General features: G+C 46.5%; 1 protein-coding gene across 3 annotated transcripts in view; it reads left to right on the top strand.

Annotated features, from left to right (window-relative positions):
* The first annotated feature begins 551 nt into the window (after positions 1-551).
* Ano6 (anoctamin 6) overlaps positions 552-15,678 on the top strand; it is a 165,385-nt gene continuing 150,258 nt past the window's right edge. For 2 of the 3 annotated variants that reach the window (XM_075960464.1, XM_075960466.1), the window contains exon 1: positions 552-765. In XM_075960464.1, the coding sequence (XP_075816579.1) occupies positions 693-765 (73 nt within the window). In that variant the 5' untranslated portion in view covers positions 552-692. The remainder of the gene's footprint in view (positions 766-15,678) is intronic. The other variant, XM_075960465.1, reaches the window with a different exon arrangement.

Consider the following 15,678-nt stretch of genomic DNA (forward strand, 5'->3'; position numbering starts at 1 on the left):
ACAAGCTACCCAAAGGCCCTGCAACTCTGTTTCCCTGCGTTTCTGGGGCAGACTCCCTTCGTTCCTGCGCTCCAGACTCCTTGGGTTTTCAGAGGCATTCCTTCACTCTCCGCCTTCCTTTTTCCCTTTCATTTCTTTGTTCTTCCTGGTACTGTAATTTCCCACATTGCCCTATAGAAGAGTTTACACGTAGCTGTGACGTGTTCGGCCTGGTCCCTGGCTTTGAGGTCTGATTTGCATCGCCAGCACCCGCTGCACCCCGCGTCCACTCAGTGCGATTGCTTCCACCGGCGGACAGCGGGCACTCCGTGCGCACGTGTAGTCTGCTCCACAGTAATCTGGCACATTCTGTCTCCTTGCCGTTCTGCAGAATAGTTTAAAAGCCCTTGCGAGCCCCTCGGAGCCCTCCTGTATCTGCAGCCTCAGCGCGTGCCGCAGGCGTAGCCGGGTGAACCCAGCCTCTCCCCCGCCCCCCTACTTCCTCCTGGGCGCCCCGAAGCCGGGGCGGTTTGATCTGGGGCGGGAGTGGCGGAGTCTCTCTGAGCATGCTCAGTCGCTAGCTGCGCGGCTGGAGAAGCAGAGCGCGGGCGGAGCGCAGTAAACTGTGCCTAGAGGGCTGAGCGGAGCTTGCGGCCCGAGCCGAGTGGAGCCGAGCAGCGCCGAGCAGGGCCGAGCGCCGGTATTGGGGAGACATGCAGATGATGAGTAGGAACGTTCTGCTGAACATGGAGCTGGAAGAGGACGACGATGAGGATGGAGACATCGGTGAGTGCCTGGGGCCGGGGCGCGGGGATCCGGGGCGGACGCCTCTGCGCGGAAGCCAAAGCAACTCGGTGCCTTTTCCTGCGTCCGCTCCGGACGGTGTTGCGGGGTCCCTGCCCCCGGGTCCACGACACACCTGATTCGGTGCCGCGGAGGCCGCAGGCTGCACCTCACGCCGGTCCCGCCCGCAGCCCCGCACCGGCCCGCAGAGACAAAAAACAAAAGGGCTGGAGCGGCGGGCGCGGGGCAGGGACGCGGGGCGACGCCGGGCGGAGGACGGTGGCCCGTTTCCACAGGCCTCCTGCACGTCAAACCGTTCCTTCTCACGGCCTCCAAACACTTTACAAAGTAAATTTAGGAGTTGGGTGTGGCTTTTCCTTCCTTTCAGATTTTACCCACAAATCATTTAAATCAAAGGAATTTGATAACACCCCGCTCTAAGACAAACTTGGGGATTACACTCCAAGACTTAGCCTCTCGGCCTTGCGTTCTCACAGAGCGATCTCATCTCTGTGGAGAGAGCAAACAGTATTCCTTTTTTAAAAGGAGAGAAAAGTGCGCACAGGTTGACCTCTTTGGCGCCTCACCCTGTTGAGCCCAAGTTTCTGATTTACCCGACTTGTGCAAAAGTTAAGGCTCTGCTCCTGGCCACTGCCAGGCAGACGATCTAGGATGCGACTCTTCTGTGGGATTGGATAATAAGTGACCATTACCTAAAAATACCACCCCGTAGGAGCAGCGTTAGAAAGTTACTCTCAAATGAACACCATCAAGTTTCTTAGGAAAATATTCTTGTCTATCGTCGTGAGGTACTCAAGTGAGAACCAAGCCGGAATGGACGTTGACATAAACAAGTGACTCAGTGTAACTACTTGGCTCCGTCAGATTTCAATTTAGAAAGAAAATCTCATTTGGTCTTAGCCCCTGTTATATGATTAGGTTACATGATTAGGCGTCATAGGTTCCTCTTCAGTGCCGGGCAGGAGGCTGGATTTGCTTTTAGTGCCCGATGTAATTCAGGTTTGTTCCATGAAGTAAAACAGCAGATGCAGTTAAATTTCCTCTGCCTCTTCTCACCGACACCCCCCTCCCCCAGTATTTAGATTGACATTTTAGTGTAGCTAGCAGACAGACAACCGATTTTGCCAGACAAATATTCAAGCGGGTCCTGGCGACTTTTGGTTGTTCTGTATCGAATTACACTTTTAATGTGGAGTGCAGTGACCTTAGTGTCAGAAACCGTTTGTCCATGTGTCTATGTCATATAAATGGTAATGGTTAAATGTGCTTCCTTGGCGGTTACTGAAGTAGGCAGTGGTTTACAGGCGACTACACAGTAATTCTGATTTCCAACTGTGGGAGAGGAGGAGACCCTGGTGGGAAGAAGGTTGTAGCAGTAACCATGCCTCAAATTGTGCTAAAGCTCTCGATTAACGACTTCCTCGGTAGTTGTATGATCGTTGAAAGTATGAGCAATATCTGCATTTTCTGGTGAATTTCTCTTTATAATTCAGGGCGGGAAAACTACTCTGGCACGAGGCCCTGACGTCATCTAAGGCTGACCTCAAGCAATGAAAGTAAAACCTTTTTAACTACACGATAGCATCATAGAGAAGTTTCACCTACACGTGTGAAGTCAAGCCTTCTGGGAGACTGGGTTATAGAGCTATATAAACAATTAATTCAGGTTGTTCTTGAAGCTGTTTGGTACTTGGGTGCCAGGTTGGCCTCCTTATGTGTAATAAACCAATATAGAGAATTAAAAGTGGTAAACTTCCCACCGTGTCTTTCTCGTTGGCTTATGGCGTGGCCACCGGAGATTATGCCTAAAAGGCATGCTGATGAATGAACCAACGCGCAAAGCTTGTTCTCTCCATTTCACCAACCAGCCACAGAAATCCTGTGTAGGCAGCAGTCGTGGGAGGGCCCTAGTGGAGTTATCTGTAATTGCAAGTGCTTGGTGCTGCAGAGAGCTGTCCTTGGCTGTCTCCACAAGTCCCCACCTCCAATTAGCCAGCGAGCTGATTTCTTGATTTAGGAAGTGATAGAAATAAGACAGGTGGGATGAATTCGTGGATAATGGCATCTGCCACCAAGCCCTAGGACCTGAGTTCAATTCCCGGACCCACATGGCAGAACGAGGGCGCTAACTTCCACACGCTCTGTGACCTTCCTTTCTGCATTGGCACTCATCCCATCCCCAACCCCTTAAGAAGTGATAGCCACAGCTCTTACAGCAGAATGTAGAAGCTTTTGATTAATACGTTTCTTTAATGCTTCTCATTCCTCAAATGGTTGTATAGTAGTTTTTTTAAAAGTTTTTATTTTCTTGCATTGTCTATGGTTCAAACTCTGCCAAAGGAAAGTGGTTCTCGACATGGAAGCGATGAGGAAGAACTCAGGGTTCAGATGGGATTGGCTTGATATGGAGAGCTGATTGGTGCGTTTGGCTCCCTAGTTAGGTTAGATGGTAGGTGGCAGACAGCTTTAGGTTTACCGTCTGTTTCTGGTAGTTGACTTGGTGATGATGGTTCTCATCCTTTGGGAAGTGGATAGAGGCCATGTGAGGTAATGGTCCGGCCGTTCCTCTTCAGACTGTGTTCCTTTCGCTAGCGCTGTCTTAGAAAGACAACCTACCCACCTACTACGCCCTTGGTCCATTTCATGTTGAATCACGCGCAGATCTAGGGCTGGTCTCTTAGACCGTGTCAGCATTAGCTGCACAGCCTTTCTGTGCTAAGTGCTGGAGGGTGTATATTAGAACCAGGCCAAGATGCACCCCTTGCCCAGGATGGGGTCCCTTGAAACAGAACCCTTGTAGGGTGGCTTTATTGAGGTATATGCAAAACGGTGGGAGGGCATTTGTAGATGAGGTGGCCACACTGTGGAAATCTGGCCCATGCAGGTGCACAAAAGTCAAAAGAGGGTTTTCGGGGCACAGACCCCGGGGGTGAGGGGGAGCGTGGAGGGACTGTCCTGTGAAAAATTCTCCATGCATTTTAAACTCTTGATTCACCTGTAACTTGGGAACCCAAGAAAGATGTCATGGAATGTCTGGCACTTGGCTGCATGAAGGGAGGCAGAGGAGGGGGAAAATGGTCCTGAGTTTAGGGGTGTCTGCAGTGACCCAAGGATTAAGGAATATGAGCTGTAGCTTGCGGAGGGAGGGCCATTTCTAACTATCTGACCCTGGCTGTCGCGCCTGGTGTGTGTCACTGTCCTGAGTGAAGGGAAGGATGGGCGGTGTCCTGAGTGTGGGCTAGCTGCTGGTGTCTGTTCAGTGGTCATTTTCTTGGCTGCTCTGGCTCAGACCATTGCTTTCTGCCCCACTTCCTTCCTTTCTCCTGACTCTTCCTCCTTCCAAGCCTGTGACAGACTCCTACAGATAATGCTGATAACCCCAGCCCTCCACTGCTCCCAGGGCAGTTTCACATCCCCTGTTTCTTGGTTCTGTGTACTTGGCCTTCATCCTGGTTGTGCCCTTATTATCTCTACAATGGAAGTGTGAATTTCTTAGTGCTAGGGAGATTATGTAAAATATCTCAAATGTTTTATCTATTCATAAATTTAAAAAGTCATGTCTTTTTATCATCTTCCTCTAAAATGTAGGATGACTTTGAATTTTAAGGTTGTCCCTATGGGCTTATGTAGAAGCCAACCACTTTTAATTACTAAAAGAATGAATAATTCATATATATAATATTGCTTATAAGTACCTTATTTACTTATTTTTATTTTGTTATTTTGGAGACACAGTCTCCTACAGCCAGGGTGCCTTTGGACTCAGTATGTATCTGAGACTGGCTCTGAACTCCCGCTCCTCCTGCCTGTGCCTCCTGAATGTTGGAATTGCAAGGCATGAGCCACTGTGGACTGACTCACTCCTGAAATGATTTAACATAATGCCTAGCGGTTTTATGGCTTTGTAGAATTCTCTTTTGTGTTATCTGAAGAACATATACACTCAGTTGTTCCGCTTCATTGCACCCTGAATTGCAGTCATCCATTACTAGCTCTGTAATCAAAGGGTGTGTTAGGAGACGTCCTGGTACGGAAATGGTACCAAGGAGACAGCATGTAACCTTGCTGATCTAGCTGTAGAGGGGTGTGGGCAGCTGAGCCAGCTGGGGAGGGATAAGAAGATAGGTGATTGGGACATTATTGCTAAAGGCACAATGGCTTAAACCCAAATAAACCCAGTACTAGCTTCAACTTATGTGACATTCGCGTGTGTGTAAATATATATGTGCATATATATATGTGCGTGTGTATGTATATACATATGCATTTTTTTAACAGAAAGATGAGAGTTTAAAACAGTGATCAGAGCCATTTTCCCATTCAGTCTAGTGTTCCACAGCTTGTCATGACTTGCACCCACATTCTAACTTTTAAGTCAGATAACAGCTTTGCAAAGGGTCCCTTTGTCTCTCTTCTCTTTGGCCACCTACTGCTCTGCATGTGACAAGAGCACCCTAAGAGAAGTTCTCTGAAAGTCCGTGTGAGGGTGGGGTTGCCACAGTGGCATGTGTTGCTGCTTCCTCATTTTTTTTTCCCTTTAGAAGCCAAGACATTTAGCTCAAACACTGCTACAGACATTTCCATCGGAGATATGGTCTTAATGCTGACCTTGGTGGGAGATAAAAGTATTAATTATTGCGTGAGGTAGGGGATGATTGAACTCTGAGGTGGTCTTTGTAGCAGGCTAGATTGACATGAGCGTAGTTTAGTTAAAATTGTCCTGCAGCTACCATTATGTGTCCTGTTAGCGGGACATCTTTCCCAAGAGCTGTAGTCTCACTGGGAGAAGCTTTATGTTACTCATCACGATGCTTTTCACGTAGTAGGTGCTTAGCAAAGCATTTGTTATAGGACTGGTTTAGGTTTTCATGCCGTATGATTTAAGCTGTCTGATCCACTTCAGATGCAGTGCCTTCAGGCCTGCGACTGTGTGAAGACAGCCTAGTTTTAAAACGAAGAGACACATCTAATTACCTTCACCCGAGAAAATGTGCTCCTGGACTGATTCATAAATTTTAGGACCGAGTGTGTGGGAATTTAAAGTAGCCAAATGATTGTGTCATTCCAATATTGCCATTATTATGGAAGCCCAGGCCTCTGGCACACCAGGCAAGGGCTCCACCACCGAGCCACCCCTGGCCTGTGTCATTACGGCGATTCTTTTCTGCTTTTGCTTAGCTTTGTCTTTTTAGCTTTGCAGCTAAAATCAGTTGACATCCATCCTGAGAAGCAGCCAGTTCGAGGACCCTAAGATGGCTATGTCAACAGCAGAGAATTTTGGTTGTGGGCCAATGAGAATGCAGATACCATTCAGCCAGAGGATCCAGGGGCTGTGCATAGAGACACATTGAAGGGTTAATGACAGCTTCCCCTGACTCTGTATTTATGGGTGCCCTGGCTACATTTCTGAATACCAATTGGCAGATCTTGCCACAGGAAGTCATTCAGCAGCCAAAAACACAAATAAAAGAAAGTACATTCTTTGGTGGAGTCCAGATGTTGCTTTTGTATTTAATACTTTTATTTTTAAGATATCGGAACTCTGTAATTTGCCATGTTGCTTTAAAATACACTTAAGGTTGGGGGAGAAAAGGTATTGATCTTTTAAAGTTGCTTTTTTTCTTTAATATTTCTTTTAACTTTGACAGAACTTTACCCTTTCGTCAAAGTCATATAAATAGATGTTCTTTGACAAAGTACAATCATGCAAATTAAAGGTTTATTTATAAAGTTTGTTTGGTAGAAACCAAGATTCTGTTTACATAATTGAAATTTATGATCTCTCCAGATATCGCAGCTAGATGGTTGAAAAAATAATATGTGCCCTGGTTTTACACACTCAAAATCGTGGCTAATTTTTTTCTTGTGGCATCATCACATAGACACAATCTTAAACATTTTGTCTTTTTATTTGTGCTGTTTTTTGAGAAAAAATATTCAAAAGAAAAAAGCAGTACTTTATTTTAAACATAATTAGAGCCTTATTGCTTTTAAGGTTTACCCTCATTTGCATGATGATTTGAAATCGTTGTATTCATTTGAATCATTTTATCTCTTTCTGTTACTTATGAAACAGATCTTGTGCGTTTCATTTGTGTAATGAAACAATTTTGTGTAACAATTTTACTATTTCTGAAAAGAAAAACCAGGATTTCACAATAATATGTAAAGAAATGAAGATACATTTAGTGGCTTTAGATGCTGCTAATGGACAGAGAAAAGTAGATTTTTAGGAGCGTCTTACTTTCTTTGAGAAAAGGCAATTGTTATAAAGGATAGAAAGACATTTTATAGACGAAAAGGGAGCCCATAAAGATCCACGTTGCCCTCATTGCCGAGCGGGAAGGAGTGAAACAGTCTTGAGTGGTGTCTGAGTTTGCGTCAGCTAGCACCTGGTGGTGTTCACCTTGAGCCTGTCACCTGAGGCCAGTTTCTCACCTGTCAAAGCCTGTCTCTTCAGCCCTATGAGGTTGATGGGAGGATGTAGGGTGATATTGTTAGACCTGGGAGGAGGCCGCACACACTCACATGCCTGCTCTTCAGTAATCTCTATTGGGAAGGGGACACACACCACACACATACATGCACACACTCACACGCCTGCTCTTCAGTAATCAGTATTGGGAAGAAGACACACAGCACACACATACATGCACACACTCACACGCCTGCTCTCTAATAATCAGTATTGGGAAGAGGACACACAGCACACACACATGCACACACTCACACACCTGCTCTCTAATAATCGGTATTGGGAAGAGGGCACACACTCACACGCCTGCTCTTCAGTAATCAGTACCATTCTCTCTCTCGCTTACTCATCCATTTATCAGAAACTGTGCATCAGGCACCACGCTGCGTAGCAAGGCTACAGTCTCTAGTCACAACGTCACAGCGTCACCATTGTAGTAGATTCCTTTTTGTTGTTTTTAAAGGCGGCCATAGGAACTGCTCCTCATAACCTCTGGCACCACTGGACTGTTTCTTCTGAACCACAGCTGCCTGTTTCTCTTGTATCTTTTTATATACCCAGGAGCTTCGTGATTGGCTGAGGGTGGTCATGACAGTGGCCACCCTGTAGCCCTGTGTGTTTAAAGGTAGGAGTTAAGGAATAAGAGCTAACAGTGCCCGCAGAGATAATTATTGTGTTTTTTTTTTTCCTGTAGTCTCACAGACCGATAATGTTTTCCAAACACTAGGGAGCGTGTTTCCACAGTAATTCTTCTTAGGGAATCTTAGCCAAAGGCAGTAGGGGTTAATGCGCAGTGGGCTCCTTACACACGGCTTCTGAGAAGAGGGGGTTAGAGCTCCGTCAGTGGTCTCTGGCCCACATCATCCCCCAGTGGCTGGCAGGGAGCTGTCTATGAAGTGTGTGTGTCCTTGCATAGTGTGACTGTGGTGGTCTGAATGAACATGGCCCCCATAGGCCCAGAGGGAGTGACATTAGAAGGTATGGTCTTGTTGAAGGAAGTGTGTCACTTGAAGTGGGCTTTGTAGTTTCTGAAGCTTGAGCCAGGCCCAGTAGGTCACACTGTCTTCCTATTCTCTGCGGATCTGTGTATAAAACTCTTTCCAAGTCTGCCTGCTTCCCACCATGATGATAATGGACTAAACCTCTGAACTGTAAGCCAGCCCCAATTAAATGTTTTCCTTTATAAAAAGCTGCTATGGTCTTGGTGTCTCTTCTCCGCAATACAGTCCTAAGACAGGGACTCGCTTTCGTTATAAATTAGCTCTCAGAACATGACAAGAGAAGAAACAGAGGACACTGACTGGCAGGATTATTGGCGATCAGAGCCCTCTGTGACCACACTGTTAATACTGGAGTTACAGAATCCCTTTCACTATTCTCCGGAGGGCAGCCGGTCAGGAACCTCCTGAGGGGAAGGATGGGTAGCTTGGGGATTAAACTTTCCACTCACCCAGCCTTGCAGGTTTTCTACCACTGTGTTGGCAGAGAGCACCCAGTTCAGTCTCCTCCTCTCTGAATGTCTTGTAGAATTCAGAGTTATCTGGGTCTTGACCGTCTCAGCTACATTTTCCTCTCTGCGGAGACTTCCAGGGCTTTAGGTTTGCCTTGGGAATCGATCTGGATCTGGAGGGGAGGAGGGGCCAGGTGGTGTAATGGAAGAGTCTTCCTCCTTCCAAATCCTGGAATATGTGGACCAGGTCAGCCAGGCGCCTGGAGCTGAGGATGTCACCCTGTCTTAGCCTGTGGAGCTTACTCTGTTTGCTCCTTCTTCTCATGTCAGCTGCTTGGCCTTGTCAGTTGTCCATCATTTTTCTTAGAGTCTTTTATCGTCTATCTCCATACTTCTTCCGGTGCCGTGGCCTGGCTGGACACACAAATGGAGATCACGCAGGTTCACAACGTGGTCTGTGCATTCGCCAGCCGTGTGACCTCGAGTGAGCCATGTGGCCTTCCTCTGTAAAATGGGGCTATCATGCAGGATGTGGGAGTAGCAAATGACATCACTTAAAACTTTTATGTACTTTGCAGGATCGTGGTGCCTGCTGACCTGAGCCCTCTGCAATTGTAAACTGATGTTGCCAACCGTCTGTGTAGCTATTTTTTTTTTTTTTTAGCTAAGTCTGAACCCAGCATTACCTCTTGGTTGTTCTGTAGAAGCTTCACCTTTTCCCTAGGCCAGTGATTGCTACGGCCACATCCCATTGTCCTAATTTCCTACTTGATTACCTTGAGGACGGTCTGGGGCCCTAGTGGCCATCATGGTGCCTGATGCATAGCTTCTGCTGAATAAATAAAACAAAGATACTACTAAAGAGTTGATGTATGACTGGAAAGCTAGGCCTTTTGAATAGTGCCTGGCCCTTGGGCATGCCAGTTATAGGATTAATACACACAATCCAGTGGATGGTTTTTGGTCCATAGGCCAGCCAATCAGAGCCATTATAACAACTAAAATATGAAGAAGTGTAAGTGGCTGGGGTGTTTAAAAGTAGGTATGATTTTACAGTATTAAATGAATTTTATAACAGGGTTGTATTACCTTGATACGATTTCAGTAAGAAAGATCAGAGGATTAGAATGTAAAGGGCCATTATGATAGATGGTACTTTGATAGTCTTCATTCTAAAAATGTCTAACAAATAAGACCACACATAAGTATAAAATGTATTTTGATCATATTTACCCCACATTAACTCCTCCAAGTTTCTTTGGAACCACCCAATATGTCCCCTCTCAACTCACGTTCCCTTTCTGTATGATGCTCCCTAGCCTTTTCACTTCTTCCCCTGTTAATTAACCTTCCGAGTCCAATCGGTGCTGCCTGAATAGGTATGGGTATTTATTAGGCCATCTACTGGAGCATGGTCAACCTATCAGGCGCCACACCCCCAAAGAAAATGACTTTTCCTTCCCCTAGCTTGGGCCTTGGGAGCCCTTCACCATCCACGCTAGAATTTTGGCTGACTTCATCCTTAGGTCTTACACAAGTTACCATGGACTTTAAGTTTGTGCCTGTAATGGCGACATCATTTACAACATCCCTCCTGACTTCCCTACCTCCAGGCTACAGTCTTTCCAGCCCTTCTTCCTCGATGGTCTCTGAGCCTAGGGTGGGGGCGGGCGCTGATGTAGAGATTCCAGCAGTCACTTCTTCTCAGCCCTTGGACCAGGGATGAGTCTGAATTGGCTCTTGCCCACCGCACAGAAAAGGTCTCTGATCAAGGATAAGAGCATCACGGACATGCAGGGGAGCTGCCAGCACAGCTGCATCAAGTTGGGAGGTGAAGTTCGCATGGTTTTTCACTTATTCTAACAGTAGGTGAATTGAAAAGGAAAAATTCCAGAATGTTTAATTGCCCACGAGACTTAAATTTTTCTGTTCATTGGGTAGTGTTAAAAAGCTTGAAGGTGGGTTTCTGATCCTACTGCACGCACTGGCTTTGTGGGAGCCTAGGCAGTTTGGATGCTCAACTTACTAGACCTGGATGGAGGTGGGGGTTCCTTGGACTTCCCACAGGACAGGGAACCCTGATTGCTTTTCGGGCTGGGGGGGGTCTTAATTGGGGGAGGGGGGGAAATGGGAGGCGGTGGCGGGGAAGAGACAGAAATCTTTAATAAATAAATAAATTAAAAAAAAAAGCTTGAAGGTTAGCTGGGTGGTGATGGCACACACCTTTAATCAATCCCAGAACTCAGGGAGGTAGAGGCAGGCAAATGTCTCTACAGAGTGAGTGCCGGAACAGCCAGAGATACACAGAGAATGAGCACGCTATGTACTATTGCCCTTGTAGCTTTAATTCTTTTGAATTTCAAGATACCAAAAGTGACTTCATTTGCGGGCTAGCGGCTAGGCACAGGAGGCAATGCTTTCTCGATTTGTGTACCAAGAAGCTGGGGACTCTTTGGTCTGTAGCCTGTTTGTTGGGGCTATCCTTCAGGCCACCTCTCCAGAAGCACCAGGCTGAGGAATGCTAATGCCTTGCATCCCCTTGGGGTGAGGGAGGGAAAAGTGGAAGGAAGAGGGGAATTGAGACTATTTGCTTTACATTCACACCTTTGATTGAAGGGACTCCCACTGGTAAGCCTGATTCCCTCACAGGGCTTGGAGTCCAGCCTCTGCCACGAGGGCCTCTCATGTCTCCTGCCTCTCTCTAAATGTAAATAGTGGTTAGTAATCACTGGGTACAAGCATCTATAACAGGCTCACTGCAGCCTCCAAATCATAGAGGAGATGCGAACACTTGCAGACAAGCCTTTCATCGTGCGCAGGGTAAGCAAACACCAAAGGCTTTCCAGCAATAGGGTAATCATGGTTTTCCTGGGCGTTACGGTGGCCTAAGCTGTGGCTTCTGGCTCATTTCATACTTCATGTACTTATTTTGAAGAGTTCAATCATAGATAGTGTTGACTCACTTAGTTGACCAGAAAAGCTTCTTTGAACCCTGACTGGATTGCTGGCAAGCAGTGAGTCCTGTTTGCAGATCAGACCGGATTTTTTTCTTTCTAAATCCATATGCATAGAGATTTTATTTATGGTGGCACACAGGAACGGTCTCACCTTTCCCTCTGTATTAATTTGTCAAATGTCTACTGAAGACTTCCTATAGGCCAAGCGCTCCATAAGATCTGAGGACACAGAAGCAGGTAGAGATGGCGCCACCTTCAGTGGAGTTTGTAGTCTAGATGTGATGCGTAAAACCCTAGCGCCTGCAGGATTCTGCCCATTTACCTCCAGTCCACTCGGTGCTTTCTGTGTGCTGGGTGTGGTGCGTGGCACAGGAAATGAACAGTAGATAAGAAATGGCCCCTACCCCTAGCACGTGGATCTCCTGGCAGTCTGAAGCGGACCTATCAATTGAGGGCAGCAAGCTATATTTAAAGGTTGTAAAAGGAGAGCCACCCAGGAGATCACAGTGAGAAGAGATCTTGGGTGTGCCCACCGCTGTCCAGGGGAGGAGCTTTCGCCAGGGGATGGCTGGGAGTGCAGCAGTCATTTTCATGATTCTAAAAATAACATGGGCTTAGAGGAGCATCTCCGAAAAGCAGGGCTGGGAGAAGGCTCAAATGTACATTTGGCGAATGTGTGAAACCCTGCATGTGTTTTTAGACTCCCAGTTCCAGTTGTCCTGGGGAGCTGGTCAGGCACAGGCTTTCTTTATATTGATTTCTGTGGTTTTTAATGCACCTTGAAGAATACTGTTGCTCACAGTCCTACGCCCCACTATTCCTTGGTGTGTTGACTGCAATAGCAACACTGGGTTAGCGGCAATAAAACTTGGTGACATCCTCGTGTCTCTTCATGATGACTTTGCAGTTCAGCTTAGTATATCCCTCTCCCTTGTAGGTTTTCAAGGATGGGCTACTGAGACCTTTGATGTCGTCACTTCTGTTTGTTTTCCTGAGTTATCAAAGGAAGAGGCGAGACAGTGGGTACAGCCATTCTCTGCATCCAGTGTGTTCTTCTCTTGACCTCAAAAGCATGGGGACCTAGAGGAGAGTAAATCTTCTGGGTTCTCAGCCAGGGACCGGTTCTCTTTTCCTGTTGGATTTGCTCAGCAGAGTGAGTCACTTCAGTTGGGAGGAGGAGGGGCTCTGACTTTGCTGGGAGTCATAACCAAGGCCCCCAGGGGCATGAATCAGAGGTCCTGTGAGGTGGGAAAGCCCCACAGGTGACTCTCCTGATCTTCTCCAGGTTCTGCGTCTTGGATCTCTCTGCAGAATCCCTTCCCTGTGATTAGTCAGAGCACCCAGAGTCATGGGGAAGGGCAAAATTAAGGCTTGTTCTATTCTCAGTTCATGAGGCAGGAGGACGTGAATCCAACTCTTTTCATTTGCTACTTAAAAAATCCTGTTGCTTGTTTTCCTCGATTTACTTTTCTGTCCATTACATGTGGTTCCTTCCCAATGGTGAATCTGAGAAAGCATGAGATTTACTGCTGGAGTCTTCTGCCATGCTTTTGTCTGACCGTGAGCCTGGCTCCGGTGATGCTTTTGATTATATAGTGATGTGCACTGTTAACTGTTCAGCTTGGAAAATTCAGTCGTGGGTGTGAGTACACTCACAACCAGGTGTAGGCCATTCCCCACACCCCACTATTCCCTTTTATTCTGCTCCTTTCCTCACTCCAGGAGAGGCATTTTAATGGCTGCGCCTGCAAACTGAGTTTGCCAGATGTGATTTCATGTAAATGGGAACAAGCGGAGTATAGTAATTCCTCATGCCTGGCCCTTTTCACACTGAATGGTATTTTGGGAAATTAATCTGCATATGGTTTTCTATCCCTATTTGTCCAGTGTATCTGAACTACAAGAACCTGGAAAAGACATTACATCTTAAAGTGCTACCTAAAATTACTGTTTTTTCATTCTCTTTAAAGTCAGCTTTTTTTGTGTGTGTGTGTCTTAGTTATTTTTGTAATCTCATTGGCAGCTAACACAATGCCTTCACCTATAATGCAAAGTTAACTAACTTTAAGTTGTGTGGGGGGGGGTGGGGGGGTGGTGATGTGGGAAAAGTGAACTCATGGTTCACTGTATAGAAATTCAGATTTTAATTGCTTTGCTCTCTGACTCCAAACTCAGAATCATTCGGCATGCGAGCCCTAAGCGGGCGCTCTGCTGATCCTTGCGTGTGACAACAACCCGTCAAGAAGCGCGGGTAGGTTTGTTCCTTCTGCACAAGAATGTCCAGCATAGTCATTAGTTTTTCCGAAAGGTCAGCACTTATTTTTTGACTGAGGCATGTTTGAGATGGGTATCTTTAGCCTCATGTGGTCACTAAGAACCCAAAACTAAAACTGACCTACGCTAAGGGAAGGAGCCGTATTCAGTGCTGGCTCCAGATACTAGATTCCACAATATTTGTCCAAGCCCATGTGTTTCCAGTTCTCAGAGAAGTTATTTGGCACCGGTGCCGGCTTCCCTGAAGGGTGACTCATGATTTCTTGTGTCTGATCTACACTATTAGTCACTTACTGCCTGTTACAGAGCGGCCTAGGAACAGCCTGCCTCAAATTGCTACCCCCATCCACACTCCACCGAGAGCAAGCCACACCCCAGTCTGAGGAACCTATCCTGGCTTCACGTGAGAAGCACCGAAGGACTCAGTACTTACAATTAGCCCAGCAATAACCTCGAGTGTCAGGTCTGATAATATCGCCTGCCTCCCTGCACATGCCCCCGTGTGTCCATATTCCTTTCTCGGAAGTGTTTTTCCTCAGCTGAGGTCCACTGGTTCTCTCTGACTCTTGCCAGTGTCTTCCAACTGCCTTCGTGCCTGGAATCCTTGTCCAGGTTGGTGCTTCTTGCCTGCTGCCCGAAGCAGACCTGATAGGTGCCTGCCTATCTTAGTGCCCCTTATTGGATCTAATAGTTTATGCTTTCTCCCAGGTCCCCTCTTTAGCTGCTACACTGGTGGTACCATCCCTTGGTATCTGTTGAGGCTTGGCTCTTAAGACCTTCTGGTCTTAAATGTCCTCAGATGTCCAGGTCCCTTATATCAATAGTGTGACACTTTTTTTTTTAATTTTCGAGACAGGGTTTCTCTGTAGCTTTTGGTTCCTATCCTGGAACTAGCTCTTGTAGACCAGGCTGGCCTCGAACTCACAGAGATCCGCCTGCCTCTGCCTCCCGAGTGCTGGGATTAAAGGCGTGCGCCACCACCGCCCGGCCGTGTGTGACACTTTTATATATCCTACCAGATACTGTAAGTCAGCTCTATATTGTAGGGCCAAATACGCAGCAAAGGTTGTTACTTGTCATGCTGTTGCGGTGTGGACACTGTATTCCTTAGGGAAAATGTTAAGGAAAAAAAAAGTACATGGCCAGTGTGTGTCTTAGGGTTTCTTTTACTGTGAAGAGACAATGTGACCATGGCATCTCTATGACAAAAAACATTTAATTGAGTGGCTTACAATTTCAGAGGTTCAGTCCATTATCATCATGGCAGGACATGGCAGTGTGCAGGCAGACATGGTGCTGGAGAAGGAGCTGAGAGTTCAAGATCTTGCAGGCAACAGGAAGTGAACTGAGACACTGGGTTTAGTTTAAGCATCTGTGAGACCTCAAAGCCCACCTCCACAGTGACACATTTACTCCAACAAAGCCACACCCACCACAACAAAGCCACACCCACCACAACAAAGCCACACCTCCTAATAGTGCCACTCCCTTTGGGTACCATTTTCTTGTTTGTTGTTGCTGTTTTTTCAGAAATATTTTCAATCTGAGGTTGGTTGAAACTCTAGATGCAGATCCAGAGGCAAAGAAAGGCTAACTGTTAGTTAGGTTTCTGCATACAATTGTAAAACACTATCACCTACCTTTCTGCTGTATGAAATATTCAGCTGTCATTCTATCCCCAGTAATGAGAGATTATTTGGATAAAATAATGATTATTCTAGATTGCTTTTTAGTTTTGG

Source organism: Microtus pennsylvanicus, chromosome 2 (assembly GCF_037038515.1).
Source record: "Microtus pennsylvanicus isolate mMicPen1 chromosome 2, mMicPen1.hap1, whole genome shotgun sequence".
Classification (NCBI taxonomy): domain Eukaryota; kingdom Metazoa; phylum Chordata; class Mammalia; order Rodentia; family Cricetidae; genus Microtus; species Microtus pennsylvanicus.